The sequence below is a fragment of the Stenella coeruleoalba genome (genome assembly GCF_951394435.1).
Source record: "Stenella coeruleoalba genome assembly, chromosome: 20".
Lineage (NCBI taxonomy): Eukaryota > Metazoa > Chordata > Mammalia > Artiodactyla > Delphinidae > Stenella > Stenella coeruleoalba.
Genome location: NC_137166.1, coordinates 4,180,083 through 4,196,299, shown reverse-complemented (window position 1 = coordinate 4,196,299; position 16,217 = coordinate 4,180,083). Strand labels below are relative to the sequence as shown.

The window sequence follows — 16,217 nt, the reverse complement described above, 5'->3', positions numbered from 1 at the left end:
GGCTGGCTTCTTCATCCCGTCGAGGTGGCAGTACTCTCATTTATAAATGAGGGCCACGGCAGGACCCGGGGCTGACACCCAGCTAACCCACCACGAGGCAGCATGTCAGGGATCCCCGTGTCAGTGCCCATCCCAGGGTCTGCAGCAGGAAGGCACCCAGCAGACGCTCCTGTGATAGTTACAAGGTGGCACGTCCATGTCCCTTCCAAATAGTGAGGCCACTCAGAACATTTCAAAAACTACATGAGTCATTCTGTTTGGAAAGGCCTGGTTCTTCCGGCAGTGTTGCAATATTCCTTCTTCTGTCTTAGCTGGGGATTTTATGTAAACAAAAAAAGAGCAAGGAAGTTTAAACGAAAGCAAAGAAAATATTCATGGAGAGATCGGTTGCGTGACCTCAACCCCAGCCTTGATGAAGCTCCACCCCACCACCGGTGGAGCTGTGGGCTTGACCAAGGGTTCAGGTCCTACATTGCCTGGGACCCTTGTCCTGAATCCATCTCTGGTCCCTTCCAATGGCCAACTTTACATCTAGAGTGGGGTTCTTCACGTCTTAGAATGAGAGTCGGGGAGCGTGTGAATGCAAAGCAAATTAAAACTTCAGTTTCACTCACCTCTCATTGAAATGTGGTATTTTCTTCCCTGATGGGTGTTAGCCCCCAGTCTGAGTAGCACTCGTAGGGCCAGCGACTTTCTCACGGGTGGGCATCCACGTGACGGAGGCACCTTGAAACAGCCTCTGCTGTCATGATCCCCAAATGACAGCAGTTAGAAGACCTGCCGCTAGGTTCTGTTTTCAGTACGTTGATAAAGGTGCGCAGCTATGACGCTAACACACAGTTGTCTTAATACTTTGATGATGATATTAATAACACCTGATTTTCTTCTAATCTCTTCAATTTATCATTGCATTTTAAAACCATTGTTCTGAGAAGGTGTCCGTAGGCTGTACCAGGCTGCTAGAGGGACCCTTGGCACCAGGAAGATTAACGAGCCCGGCTCTAGAATCTTCTCCTTCTAGGTCCTGCTCTAGAATGTCCCAAGGGCTTTCAGGCTGATGGGAAACAAGTAGAAAAATGTAAAGTTGAGGCCGTAAATAAAATAAGTGCAGGAACAAACGTGTACTTTCAGACGCGTTTCTGTTTGCATTGACCTAATGATTCCTTTTACAGCAAATACAAGGCCTCCAGCTCCTTCACGGTGTCAAAGGTAAAAGGTAAGCCGGCCAGTCTTTTCTCATATGACCGCAATACACAGGTTATCTTGGGTCTCCCTGGAACTTCACTCCTCTTAGTTATTGATTTAATGTTTACCGTGTCTGCTGATGTTGCTCTTCTCAGCACTGTTAAAGATGGTTAAGAGGTTCCTGAGGAGGTCGATCCTTTAACTAATTTTTTTAAATATCATGACTTAGGGGGAGTTGCCCGGCAGTCCAGTGGTTAGCACTTGGCGCTTTCACTGCTGTGGCCCAGGTTCAGTCTCTGGTTTGGGAAGTAAGATCCCGCAAACCGTGGGGCACGGTGGAAAAAAAAAAAATCTGAACTTGGCCATGGACCTAGATAGCTAACCTGAAACACAGGCATGGGTTCCCAGCTGACTGTCACAGAAATACTAATGCCTGGGTCTAGAGTAGCTAATAGGTTGCATAGGGAGTGTCAATTTCTAGTGAGCGATAGTGGCTACCTGGAGCGTCGTTTTGAGAAGGATTCTGAGGCCTCATTCTGGGCTCAGCAGAGCACGGAGCTTGATAGATTAGTAATGTCTGCCATGGACAAGAGAGGGAAACGTGGGGAAGTCCATGGCCCATACTTGCTGTCTCTGGCCCAGCTTTTTGTATGGCCTTCGGGATGTTCATTTGGCAGGGTGACATGCATCCACGGGAGAGCACACTGTAACCAGAATTGGGGTCTGGTTTATGGTTGCCCAGACCGGGCACTTGACTGGAATAGTCTCAGGCAGGTGGGGATGCCAGGGTGCCCCACCCAGCACCCTCACCTGGGCCCTCTCCTTGATTCTTGCCCACTGACCCTTTCTTCTTTGGGGAAACCAATTCTTGTCATTTGCCCTGGATACAAGAATATCTGGTTAGATATCTTTATAAAAACATATAGCAGGGGCTTCCCTGGTGGCGCAGTGGTTGAGAGTCCGCCTGCCTATGCAGGGGACACGGGTTCGTGCCCCGGTCCAGGAAGATCCCACATGCCGCGGAGCAGCTGGGCCCGTGAGCCATGGCCGCTGAGCCTGCGCGTCCAGAGCCTGGGCTCTGCAATGGGAGAGGCCACAACAGTGAGAGGCCCGCGTACCGCAAAAAAAAAAAAAAAAAAAAAAACAGAAAAAGCATATAGCAGCTTTTCCCCCTATTACAAAAGTAATGGCTGTTTATTCCAGATAATTTAAAAATACAGAGAATTGTTGGAAAAAAGACCTAAATTCCACCATTCAGAGATAACTGCTCTGAACATTTTGGTGGGTAGCTGTAGTGTTTCTTTTCCCTCTGCATTAAGAGTATATACATTGGTCATGTATGCATTGATATGTTTTTAAAAATTGAAATGGAATTGGTAAACTGATTTTTTGATTTTTTTTTTCAAATAATAATATATCAAGAATAGTCTTCTATACCTTTAAGTGGACTTCTAAACCTCATTTTAATGATTTCCCCAGCATCCCATTGTATAGCAGACCCTCGGTGTAGTAGACCAATCCCCTTGCTGGATTGCTGCATAGACCCCTGGCCCGTCCAAGTCATCGGCTGGACCAAGAGTGGGCAAACTACAGCCCTCAAGGCCAATCCTGTCTGCTGACTGTTTTGTAAATACAGTTTTAGTGGTACCTGGCCGCACCCATTCCTTCCCACATTGTCTGTGGCTGGTTCCTGCTACGGTGGCAGAGCTGAGTGGTTATAACACAGACCATAGGGCCCACAGAGCTGGAAGTATTTACCCTCTCGCTCTTTAAGGAAGAGTTTGCCGAGCCCTGGACTGGACAAGGACAGGCTGTCAGAGACTACAGGTGGTCAGTATTAGAACCGCTTTCTTACATCTGTTGTTAAAACACAACATGTGACCTTGCAGGAAAGAGTCACCTGCCCCTTGGGAAGGGTGTGAGCAAAGAGCTCTAGGCTGGGAATCGGAAACGTGGACCCTCAACCATGTCCTGTGCAGCCTCAGGAGGTCTCTTAGCTTTTCTGGACCTCAGTTTCCCCATCTGTATAGTTAGTATAATACCCGCCATGAGGCTCCAGCAGGATGAAGTAGAGGCAGAGGCTTCAAGGTGGAAGAGCACAATGCAAATGAGAAGTTTGCTCGCCCCACAGAGAAACTGTTAGGGCGATGACACCTTTGACCTGTAGAAACGCTTGGGCCTTGGGTTTTATCTCATCCCTAGAGTGCCCCTGGGGGGGGGGGTGCCAGGAGCACTGGAGCCTGATCCCAGCTCTCATCCTGGTTCGGGGGCCCAAAGAACCCCTAGGACCCGTTGTCCAGCAGCCTGTTTCACAGGCCAGTAGCCTGAGGCCCAGGCTTGCCCGTGACCTGACCCTTCCCCTCCGTGTTCCTATTCACAGTGCAGGACCTGGACTGCTACACCACCGTGGCCCAGCTCTGCCCATATGAGAAGCCGGGGACCCACTGCCCAAGGTAAGGCTCCCTGGCATCTGGATTGGCAAACATGGGGGCCGAGAGAAGGAGGGCCAGGTTGGGTGGTGGGTCACTGCCCGGAGCCACGCACAGCTGAGTTCTAGACGTGGCCCTGGTGTGTGTCCACCCAGGAAGTCAGTCGCTTTGTGCTCCGGGTCAAGGACCCACTTGGCCTCTCCCTGAGACCCCTCGTTCTCAACCCTGGCTGCACATTGGAATTGCTTGAGAGGCATTAAAAGAACAAGTCCCAATCTCCGGGCGTGGCCCAGCAGGACATCCACATCTTGAGAAGGTTCTGGGTGAGCCCCGTGCCAGGCCCCAGGGCCCCGCTCTGGGAACTTAACTGAAAAGATGGCTTTGCCCTTCTCGATGTCACCTCCACTTGAAGGAGAGAGTATTTGACTTCATTTGCCACCAGGCTCTTCCCAAGCCCCCAGACAGACCTTGGGACCTGTCATTCTTGGCCTCTTAGATCCGTCGAGAGCTCTGGAAGCTGGGTGTCACTGGTCCCCTTGGAATCAGCTCCTTGGTTCTTGTACTTGATCTGTTACGCTTTCTGTGGGTCACTTTAGAACTAGCTCGTTAAAACTCAGCTTTTTGGAGGTGTAATTTACACACAACAGAATCCACCTGTTACAAGTATACAGTTCGATGTGGTTTGACATATGTACACCACCATCTAGGCAGAGAACATTTTCATCACCCCAGCGCGCTCTCTTGCTGTCCGCACCCCTCCCTCCAGCTCCCACCCACATCCCTGCCAACCACTGACCTCCTTTCTGTCCCTGTAATCGTGCCTTTTCTGGAATCTCATATACGTGGAGCCGTCACAGCACGGAGCCTTGGGTATCTGCCTTCTTCCACTCTGCACAGTGCTTTGCGATTCATCCGTGTTGTGGAGGGAATCGGTGATTTGTTTTATCCTTTCATGTTGCCGAGTGGTGGGCGTTGCATTCTGTGGATGTACCGCAATGTGTTTGTCTAAGGAGTGGGTTTCACATGCATCTGCCCAAACCTTAATTGGCTGAGTTTTGGGAGGATGTTGCATCAGAACAAAAGAAGGGGTATCTCCAAAGTACCCGTTAGATCCTGTCAGAAGCTGGGTTATGTAGCTCTGAGATTCCACAAGCTGTGCGGCATGGCCAAAACAAACACAAAACAAAAATCTAACAGGTGGAGAACCCCGAGGTGTGAGCAGGGAAGAGCCCCGGGAGGGGGCCAGTGAGGGGACCAGATGGGGTTCCTGAATCCTCCCCTTTGCTACTCACAAGCCAGAGGGCTTCCAGATGCCGTTTTGGTTCCTTGGTCCCTGGGCTCCAGCCCATGGTGCACCTGTTCCGGATAAAGACAAAAGACCTTTGTTTAAGTAAAGCTCATGTTCTTTCCTGGTGTGAGAGATTCCAGTTTGAGGCACTCTCCTCATCCCCTATGGCAGGGATGTGCTGACTGACGCAGCGGTGAGCCAACCCTTCCTGCCCCGGGTTATCAGTGCCCCCTGCCTGGAATATTCTGTGACTCACGGAGGTGAAGGCCTCCACCCTTTCCTCCCCTGCACAGGGAAGTGGCGTTTCCGAAAGTCTATTGATTGCAATCTCCGTAATGTAGCCACAGTGTGAACCAGCCAACATCCAAGAATGGGAGGCACAACCCCTTACAATCCCATACTCGCCTCTCTTAGATTTTTATTTCCTTTCACCTTGCTGTTTGTACATGTCTTGTTGTATGGAGTTTTTTTTCCCATAAAGATATTCCATTTTATTAATAAGTGACTGGTCAGAAAAAGGAAACAGAAAGCATGCATTACTAAGGTACACTGAGTAAACCAGCAACTTTAATCAACTGATCAATCAGCAAATGAGACAAAAACCTTTCATTCCTTTCATTTTAGTTACAGCTTTTAAAAATTTTATTTATTTATTAAAAAAAATTTTATTGGAGTATAGTTGATTTACAGTGTTGTGTTAGTTTCAGGTGTACAGCTAAGTGAATCAGTTATACATACATCTATCTCCACTCTTTTTTAGATTCTATTCCATCTAGGCCATCACAGAGTATTGAGTAGAGTTCCCTGTGCTATACAGTAGATCCTTATTAGTTATCTGTTTTATATATAGCAGTGTATATATGTCAATCCCAGTCTCCCAATTTATGCCTCCCCATACGGGGTTTTAAAATTCTATATGCACTTTTAAGGAAGAATATCTTTATCACTGCTAGGGTAGGAGAGGCATATCTTTTTCTTAAAGAGTAAACCATGTGGTAGTTGCCTTTCACCCAGGTGCTTAAATCTTGATGTTCAAATAAAGAGGGCCAGCTGCTTTTCTCAAGAAATTTTGTTTTCTGCTGATTCTAACCATCACCTAAATGCTGCTTGTTTTCCAGAGTACATTGTCCGGCGCACTGCAAAGATGAGCCATCCTACTGGGCTCCCGTGCTTGGAACCAACATCTATGCAGACGTGAGTATTTTGGCCTTTTCAACTGCCACCCCACAGAAACCACATTCCAAGGTCTGGACACCAGAAACTTGAGATCCCATTCCTGTGCCTCTAGCTAATTTTAGATCACTCATTTTTGCTACCATTGCCCTAGTTTCTCCATTTACAGAAATATTTGAACTTCCACCAATGTGTGCTCATGAATACGGACACAGGTGTACCTCCTCTTACACAGAGGGCTTCAGAGTTTGGTGAACTGAATTCTGCTTCTCTACTGACGTGCTTTTTTCATATGAAGGCTCCCATGCATCACACACTTCATTCCCCCAGATATCTAATCACCCTTCTGGCTCTCCTGCTGCATTTATAAGCTGTTCATCCACTGTACTCACTGCATTTCTTTGTGGCTGTGTACACACGGAGCTAAAAGCACATGGAAGAAAATACAAGCTACCTCCAATTTACTACTTGTTAATAACCACTCTTATTATATTGGAGTCTGTTCTTCCATTTTTCCCTCCTAACTGTAGCAAGGAAGCTTTAGCCTGATTTTTCTTTTCCTTTTTTAAAAATTTTATTGAAGTATAGTTGATTTACAGTGTTATGTGAATTTCTCCCGTATAGCAGAGTGACTCAGTTACGCATATATAGTTTCCTATTCTTTTCCATTATGGTTTCTCACAGGATATTGAATATAGTTCCCTGTGCTACACCGTGGGACCTGGTTGTCGATCCGTCCCATATATAATAATTTAGTTTGCCTAGGCTGATTTTTCTGAAGTGAGGCCTTCAAAAAGTAGTCTGCTCCCTCCGGTGGTCCAGGCTTTAGGGACATGGTGATCCAGAAGATGTGACTGTGGTCACAGTTCTGCCCAACAGACTATTTGATCTTCTTGCCAAGTTGTTTATCTCTCCGTAGAATGAGCCAGAGCTGGGATTTTCTAGTCCAGGAAATCTTCTAGGTTTAAAAGTCCATGATGAGATCAGCATCGCTCATCCCCAGCTGACATTTTTACTCAGCCTTCATTTTTACCGTTCTCCCTCACCGACGACCATCCCCTTCACCCCCATCTGCCTTCATTTATGCTGGAGTCCTGTAAATGGGAGGTCATTGAGTTCTGCCAAGTCAAAGCAACCTTCGTGGCTACCTGCCCCCCACCCCCATCTTTTTTTCTTTCCCGATTAAATGAGTCTTTTTTTTCTCCTTGAAAGCTGCTAATTCAAAATTGAGTTCTAAAAGTTTAATGAAGGAGTAAAATAATGTATATCCATCGTTATAGTAAATGTTTGAACCCAAATCTGCTACTGAAAGACAGCGTCTTCGATTTTCAAGTGCTTGAAGTGTAAAGGGATGAGCAAAACGATCCCAGCCAAATACAAAGAAACACATAGATAAAGCAGGAGCGGCGACATTGCCGTCGGAGGAGGTGGAACTGAAAGTGGAACATACTGAATGGGACAAGACAGTTCGTTATGCAGTGGCACGAAAGGTACAATTCATGAAGATATGAAAATCAAATCTGTATGCTCCAAACAGTGCAGCAGCTAAACGTATAAAGAAAAAAAGAAGAAAAAGAAAAAATATTTAGAAATACAAGAACTTGATGAAAATTTAGTAATATTACAAGGCTACTTTTTACTGTATTTTAGGCTCTTAAAAAACACCATCTCTAGGTATTGTTATCCCCAACTTACAGACAAGGAAAGTGAGGCTCAGAATAACCTGCCCCAAATCACACAGCTAGTACATGGCAAAGGCGAGATGCAAATGAGGGTGTATCTTGCCTTAGGGTCTGTTCTTTCCCTACCCTGTTCTGCCTTGTTTGAACGCACCCACACTCACAAATGCACAGGTGTGAACAGGCCTGTTGGTGAAATCCTGTATACAGTTGGTGAAATCCTGTATACAGTTGGTGAAATCCTGTATACAGTCTCTTCTTCACTAGGGTTTTGAGCTTTTGGAAACACTGTGCTCATGACAGGGCTTGGCACCCAATAATTGTTCTATTCATGTTTGTTGAAACAATAAATCAGCAAAAATACTCCAGTAGTCAGTGCTTAAACAGCTCTTCCGAGAATAAAAGAAGGAAGCAAGAAAGGGAGAAAGAGAAAGCTATGTCCATATCAGAGGTTCTTTTCTGGCCTTGGTTTCTAGGTCACTCTGTATTCTGGGAAATGATGATGCCTTTTGGAAAATGTCTGTTGCGCGGAGAGATTTATTTTGGGAGCGTTGTCTCCAGACCTTCGAAGGGCCTAACAGTGCCTGCAGTCCCTGCCTGCTCCCCCGGACTGCATTGGCTGGCAGAGCCCGTGCTTTGTGGTGAGCTGCAGGCGGGAGAAGCAGCAGGCTGTAGCCTACGAATGAAGTCTGGGTCGGAAGATGCAGACTGAAACCCCAGCTGTGACACTTACAGTCGTGGGATGGTGGACCAGCCTTCTTCCCTGCTCTGAACCTGAGTTTTCTTATCTGTCCTATCTCTCTCGGTGGCTGGATAAATTCTCACACTCGTGCATACATCAGAATCCCCCAGAGGACTGTTCAAACGGTTCCGGGTCCCACCCCACGTGTTTCCGGCTCACGGGGTCTGAGGCAGAGCCGGAGCATCTGCATTTCCAACAAGTTTCAGGTGACACGGATGTTGCTGGTCTGGGACTACACGTTGAGGACCACTGGGTTAGAGAGGACAGTCTCTTGAGAATTTTCGATAACGGTGGTGGTGAGAGTGATGATCATGGTGATATTTGTCTTATTAACGAACATCTATCGAGCCCTTACTGTGTGCAAGCCTGCATTTAGCCCTTGGTCTTACTTAATCGTCTCGATAGGCCCTCTTAGGTTCTTACTGACCCCTGTAGAGTAGTAACGCGGCTTGCTGGTCTGGGTAGCAGTCGCAGCTCTGCTGTTTGCTAGCCCAGTGATTGGGGGCAAGTCGTTTAACCCCTGTTAAGAGGGAATAATGATAATAATAATAATAAATACCTACCTCGCAGGTTATTGGGAGATTACCATATCAATCATGTGAAACACCTAGAACTGGGCCCACCCTGGTAAATGCTCAAAAGGGTTACCAATATGATCCTCACTTTATTAATTAATTAATTTTATTTTTGGCTGCGTTGGGTCTTCGTTGCTGCACGCGGGCTTTTTCTCTAGTTGTGGCGAGCGGGGGCTACTCTTCGTTGCGGCGCGCGGGCTTCTCACTGCGGTGGCTTCCCTTATGGCGGAGCACGGGCTCTAGGCGCGCGGGCTTAGTTGCTCCGCGGCATGTGGGATCTTCCCGGACCAGGGCTCGAACCCATGTCCCCTGCACTGGCAGGCGGATTCTTAACCACTGCGCCACCAGGGAAGGCGCTGATCCTCACTTTATACTAAGAAAATAGAGGCTCCGGGGGTTAAAATAGGTCATCCAAGACCACACAGCCAACAAGTGGTGGGGACAGTGTTGCTGAGACCAGATCTTTGTTGATAGTGGTTGTTAATAAATATTCAGATATCGGTGTTGCCTTGGGTCCTGAGGAGAGAAAGCAGATAACTTGTACCTCTGGGGAAGAAGCAGGGAGAGGAGAGGGGTGGGAAGAGGTAGGGGGCAAGGGGAGGAAAGGGTTTGTCCAGCATCAGCGGTGGAAGACGCGTGCAGTGATCGCTGGGCCCGTGCAGGAAGGATCAGGCTGTGCGTGTGTGGTTTCCATTCCCACGGCTGGATGTTATCGTGGGAAACTTCTGTGCCTCTGGTGCCCAGAAATCCTCCGGGGACGGGGCAAAGGACTGTCACAGAGGCCGCAACACCAAAGCGCCCACCTCCTGGCAGCTACCATCAGAGGATGTGCCTCCCCAGGCAGGCCCTGGGGCTGGTAACTCAGAGGGTGAGCAATACTGAGGGAGACAGAAAAAAATCCCAGCTCTGCCTGCCGGTGAGAAGCCCCACCCACGCTCGCTTCCACAGCTCAGCCCCGCTCGCAGCGAACTTCGAAGGATTCTACAGTGATCATTTCATTTCCAAGGTCTCCCTGCCTCTCTTTTAGATGGCAGCAGATCTATTGCTTCTTAATCTTCTGGGGGCACACACCCTTCTGAGAACTGAAAAGCTGTGGATCCTTCCTCCAGGGGGATAAAAAGGCTTCCTTGTGCCGACGGGGTTGACCAACCATCCCAGTTTGCCTGAGATACGGGGTTTCCTGGGCTCAGTGCTAAAACCTCGAAAGTTCTTGCTGACCCTGTAGGTCCACAGAGTTATGCCCGTAGCCTCAGGGCCTCACAGGCTGCCCCACCCCCACCCCAGAGCCCACTTCAGGCTAAGGAACCCTGCCCTCATCCATTTAATTTATTTACTGACGACAAGACATGTTTGTGCGGGGTTAGAAAAACTGGCCTTCAGTTACTCAAGTCGGTTAGTGGTGGAAACCGAGAAATCCAGTTCTCCCGTCTTTAGCGTGAGGGTGCCTTTCAACTCTGAGCCTCTCCACCTTTTAACAGCAGTATTAACTTCCCAGGGAGCAGGCAGGGCGGGGCCTTCTGCCGTGAGCATTTTTTCCTTCTTCTGCAAAACCAGTAACTTGTCTGGAATGACCTGGATTTGGAAGGGACGTGGCAGGAGCTGACAGTCTGAAAGGCTGTTGGGTCTTTCTCATGCTGCTTCTCTCTGCCTCTGACCCTCCCACCTCCCTCTTGTAAGGACCCCTGAGATTCCACTGGGCCCACCCGGGCAATCCAGGATCCTCTCCCATTGCATGTGAAGTCCTTGTGCCATGTCAGGTCACACATCCACAGGTTCCAGGGACGAGGATGGGCATTTGGGGGGCCCTTTATTCTGCCGACCATAGAAGCACAGACTTTGCCGTCCGCCAGACCTCATTTGGAATCACTCCCAAACCCTGAACTGTCTGCAGGGCGTTGGCAACGTCATCTAATCTCGCTGACCCTGTGCTTTCTGGCCTGTAAAGTGGGAATGACAGTAGTCACCCATGTCATTGGAAGATTAAATGAGATGACAAACAAAAGGCAGCCCAGGCTGGTATTTAATAAGCTCAGAGTCGGCGATAGCTCCACTTACCATGAAGGAGGCTGTTCACCCCACAGATGGATTAGCTCCGCTCATGTCTGCAGCCCCGGCTGCACTTGACAATCACCCAGCAAGTGTTTAAAATACTCAGTCAAAAAAAATAAATAAATAAAAATAAAATAAAATACTCAGTCTCGGGCTTCACCCCAGAGCAAGTGAATCTGGGGGTGGGAGGGATGGGAAGGGCGGGGACTTGGGCATCGTCTTCACATAAAGATGCTGCAGGTGGCTCTGAGCTGCAGTGCGGGTGGGGAGTCACTGCCAGGGCCAATGTTAGCTTCCAGCACAGGCCAGGTGCAATGACCGCGGAAGAGGCAGGAGGGTGCTACCTACCTGGTTCTTAACCTTGAGTGTGTGTCAGGATCACCTGGCCCTCACCTGAGGCGGTTCTGAGTCAGTAGGTCAGGGGGAGGCCCAGGAGGCTGCATCTTTAGCGGGCACCAGCCAGCGCACCCCTGAATGAATTTCCCCAACTTTGGGAAATGTTGATTAGTTACTCTCAGACAGTCCAATCTGAGGGCCATTTTTCTATTGGATAAGTTAAGCCCCTAATGAAAGTTTAACTCGACAATTTTGTTACCCAGGAATTAGATGATTTGATGACTTTAGAAAACAACACATCCTACCCTTGCTTGAAACCCAGTGGCTCATTTGGCACCTGGAATGAACCCAGACCCCACCCTGTGGCCCCCACAGACCCACGTGACTGGCCCCTTCTCACCTCTCCCCCTCTCCTGCCACATTCTGCTGGACTCACTGTATTCCAGCCACCCTGTCCCTCCTTCTGTACTTTGGACATGACAGGTTCATTCCCACCCCAGGGCCTTTGCACGAGCTGCTCCCTCTGCCTGGGACGCTCTGGCCAGAGATACTCCCATGGCTGTGGCTGGTTCCCGTGTTGTCACTCTGATCTGAGCTCAATTGTCACGTCAAGAGCAGTCTTCCCTTGTTAGCCGTTCTAAAAGAGCTCCCTCCACCAGTCATTTTATCTCGTGATCCGGTTTTGTTTTCTTCATAGCCTGAGTCCCTTGTTTGTCCGTCTCCCTTGACTCCATGAAGGCACAGTCTTTATTTTGTTCCCCGCTGAATCCTCCTATATCCAGTACAGTGCCCGGCACGTAGTAGGTGCTCAGAAAATATTTGTTGATAAAATGAACATATGAATGAATGGACGGATGAAGCCAGGTCTCCCTGGAGAGACCACTGAGGAATTAAGGTAGCCGTGGTTACTTCCTAGGCCGCGGTTACTTCCTAGGGGTTCCTTGGCCACCAGCCAGGAGGCCAAGTAACGGTTGACCCCAGCAGGGCTTCTTCACCCGAGCACCTGCCCTTGACACTGATCACAGCTCTTCCTGGGCTTTCAGACTTCAAGCATCTGTAAGACCGCCGTGCACGCAGGAGTCATCAGAAACAAGAGTGGGGGTTACGTGGACGTGATGCCCGTGGATAAAAAGAAGATCTACGTGGGCTCTCTCAGGAACGGAGTTCAGTCTGAAAGGTAGGGCGGCTGCGTCCTCGGACCCTCGACACCCAAGGCCAGTGAGGGGCGTTGGAGGAGGGCCAAAGACAGTGCCCTTTAAAATATCAGAACGCCCAGGACAAGCCTGTCCTTCTCTTTTCTCTTCCTTTTTTTTTTTTTTCACAATAACTTTTCTCTGTGACCAGCACATGTTTTGTCGACAATTTAGAGGCGTCAGATAAGCCCAAAGGAAAACAAGCATCTGTTACCTCTCACCTGGGAGAGTTGCTGAGATTTTTGGTGCGTGTCCCAAAAAAGGGTCCTTTTTCTATATGTGTGTGTGCGTCCCCCTGCCCACGTCCCCAACAAAACAGTGGGATCAAATTGTAGTCACACAGTGGTTATGTATAGCTGCATCAGAATGTAGTTGCATCTCGTTACATAAATAAGAGCCGAGTCTGCAGTGCGGCAGACCTAGGCCCTGCTTCTTACCAGCTTTGTGACCTTGAGCAGGGCGCCGGAGCCTCCGTTTCCTCGCCTGTGACATGGGTATAACCATAGTCTCCACTTTAGGGGGCTGTTGGGAGGCTTGGTGGAAATGTTGCCTAGCTCTGCCTTTTTTTTTTTAATTAATTAATTAATTTATTTATTTATTTATTCATGGCTGCGTTGGGTGTTCGCTGCTGCACGGGCTTTCTCTAGTTGCGGTGAGCGAGGGTTACTCTTCCTTGCGGCGCACGGGCTTCTCACTGCGGTGGCTTCTCTTGTTGCGGAGCACGGGCTCTAGGCGCGCGGGCTTCAGTAGTTGTGGCACGCGGGCTCAGTAGTTGTGGCACGTGGGCTCTAGAGCGCAGGCTCATTAGTTGTGGCGCACGGGCTTAGTTGCTCCGCGGCATGTGGGATCTTCCCGGACCAGGGCCCGAACCCGTGTCCCCTGCATCAGCAGGCGGATTCTTAACCACTGCACCACCAGGGAAGTAGCCCCCCTAGCTCTTCTTGCCAGGACACCAGTCACGTTGGATTGGGGCCCACGCTAATGACCGCATTTTAATTTAATCACCTCTTTGAAGTCCCTGTCTCCCAAGTACAGTCATATTCTGAGGGTACCGGAGACTAGGACTTCAACAGATAAACTTGGGGGCACGATTCAGCCCATAGCAGAGGGGAATGCTGAAGATTTTATGTTTGAGGGAGCGCTTTAGAAAAGGAATGTAAAGTCAAGAATACAAACTATGTCGGGTCCCTTGAAGCCTGGGCTTTCACGGCTCCAGGGAACTTCTGGGCTGTCCCCACCCTCCCAGCCCCCTGGGGCGCTTTGGGCCCCAGGATGGTGCTTCCCAGGTATGGGAAGACCCTGCAGAATCAAGTGACGCAGAATCCCAGGGTTCTGAGCTAGAGTTAAGAGCTTCTGCATTTTCTCCTTCAAAGTTTGCAACCTCTGTTTGGGAAAAGCGTAATGAAGGGAAATTCCATTGATTTAATGGGAGGGAAATGAAGCAGCTGATTAGGTGGAATTTCCTGGCCAGGCTGGAAAGAAATGCCAGGACCCCAATCCCTTGAGCTCTTTGTGCCCGTTTAGGAGAAACCGTCTTGGTGAGAAGCTGGTAGGCTGGGCTTTGTTTTCTCTCCCCACCTTAGAGAGAAAAGACCCCAGCAGCTGCCACCCCCATCCCAGGGCTGAGACACAGGTGGGTGTCTGGGGAGGGTTAGGGACTGAGAGGGGCTCCCCCAAAGTATCTTCTTCCCCACTGTTAACTCCCCCGCCACCTGTAGTTCTCTCTGCCCAAAGGACCCGCCCAGATTGCGCCATCATTGTAAGTATAGTGGCCCTTTGGTATCCGCGGGGCCTTGGTTCCAGGATCCCCCAGAGATACCCCAATCTGCGGATGCTCAGGTCCTTACCTACAGTGTCAGAGTACAGGAGGCCGTCTACATCCACGGACTCCGCAGCCACGGATGGTTGAATCGTGGGTGCACGGATGCAGAGCCCGCGGATGCGGAAGGCCGACTGTGTCTTCTTCCAGGCAGCCTTTTCCAGGCCCCGGGGTGGTTGATGCCCCCCAACAATATTCAGAAGAGTTTTAGCGAGTGGAGATTTCTGCTTCCCTTCCTTCTCGAACCCTTTCCCCCTGAGTAGGTCCTGTGTGCTGAAATCTGTGGTGATGTCTGGGTGAGTTTCCCAAGCTTTAGAGGGGAAAATGATAGCACCTGCCCCCTGGGGTGGTGGTAAAACAGTGGGTCTCCAAGTGGCTCCCGTACCAGCAGCATCGAGATCAACGGGGGCTTTGCTAGAAAAGCACGTTCTCCGGCCCCCCTCAGACACACCCCCGGGGAACGGGCTGGGCAGGCTGCGTGGACCTGCCCTCTGGGGGTCCTGATGCCCACTGGAGGGTGAGAGCCGCTACTGTGAGGGTGACGCCAGGGTGACCACGTCCCTGGCACACAGTCGGCACCGCCCATGATTCTGATAGTTTGTGATGCAGAGTCATTGATTTCCTACGTATTCAGGGTGGCCTGGACCGGTGCTGGGATCCGTGGGCACCAGCATGATAGAGTCCGCCCTGCACGTACAGAGGGAAGAGACCAGGCCAGGAGGGCACACAGGGTCCGATGGCGTTTGCGACCCCGCCGCACTGCTCACCAGCTGGGTGTCCTTGGGCAGGCAGTCTCCCCACGCCTCGGTTCCCCCTCTGTCAGTGGCTACTGTGTGGATTAAATGAGACAGTGTGGGCAAAGCACTCACCCAGTGGCTCTGAGTAAGTGTCTGATGGATCCGCTGGCCTCGTTGCTATGACATAACCTCTAAGGCCTGTTGCAAACCTCAAGACGCTATGGTTCTTGTCACGTAGGGGCAGGTAACTCGGTTGTAGGAAATAGCCCGCATGGATTATCTTCTGGACAAGGACAAAAGCATCCTACAGGAATTGTTTTTTCGCCCTGGCATCCATCCTTTCCACCTGCACTCACCCATCAGGTGGCATATGCGTGGTGAGCCCTTACGATGTCCCAGGCCCTGGGACCTCTGCCCTGGTGGGGCTTATCATCTAGTTGCGGCACAGACCATGCAGAAATAACAACATCATCTGTAGCAGGGCACAGGCATCATGGCTGTGGAGGGAGGTACCAGGGAGCCGAGTACACCAAGCGGGGCCCCACCTTACTATCTGGAGATGCCTCCCTGGTGACGTGGCTCCTTCAGAGATATCTGGAAGCCCCAGGCAGGGCCATGCCCCATCCTCCCCTTGTTTAGATGGGACCTCGGTGGCCCTCTGCGTAGAGACGAGGGCTGAGAAATTTCCCCAGAGCCTGTTCCCATTAGGAGCTCTGGGAACCCAGCCTGGGACCGGAGGGTGGCTCTGTCCCCAGTGTCTGCTGGGACCGTGGAGTGGTCACAGCAGTCCCAAGGGAGATGTGGACACTGGACATATAGCAACCCGTTCACAGCAAGCTGCATTCTAAATTTAGGGAATCCTTCAATCCATCAAACAAACAAAACCTCCTCTACAGAATTCTCAGGACACGGGCCAAAAGTTGTTTCTGCTTCAGAGTGGCTTTGGTTTAGCAATTGTCTGTTTTTAGAAGAGGATTTCCTGAAAGTTTTGAAAGATGACCATGCAGAACTG

General features: G+C 49.9%; 1 protein-coding gene across 12 annotated transcripts in view; it reads left to right on the top strand.

Annotated features, from left to right (window-relative positions):
* The window catches only part of CRISPLD2 (cysteine rich secretory protein LCCL domain containing 2), a 134,273-nt gene that overhangs the window by 42,256 nt on the left and 75,800 nt on the right, over positions 1-16,217 (top strand). For all 12 annotated transcript variants that reach the window (XM_079907920.1, XM_079907930.1, XM_079907926.1 and 9 more), the window contains exons 11-14: positions 1,173-1,216; positions 3,566-3,638; positions 6,021-6,096; positions 12,500-12,633. In XM_079907920.1, coding sequence (XP_079764046.1) covers positions 1,173-1,216; positions 3,566-3,638; positions 6,021-6,096; positions 12,500-12,633 — 327 coding nt within the window. The remainder of the gene's footprint in view (positions 1-1,172; positions 1,217-3,565; positions 3,639-6,020; positions 6,097-12,499; positions 12,634-16,217) is intronic.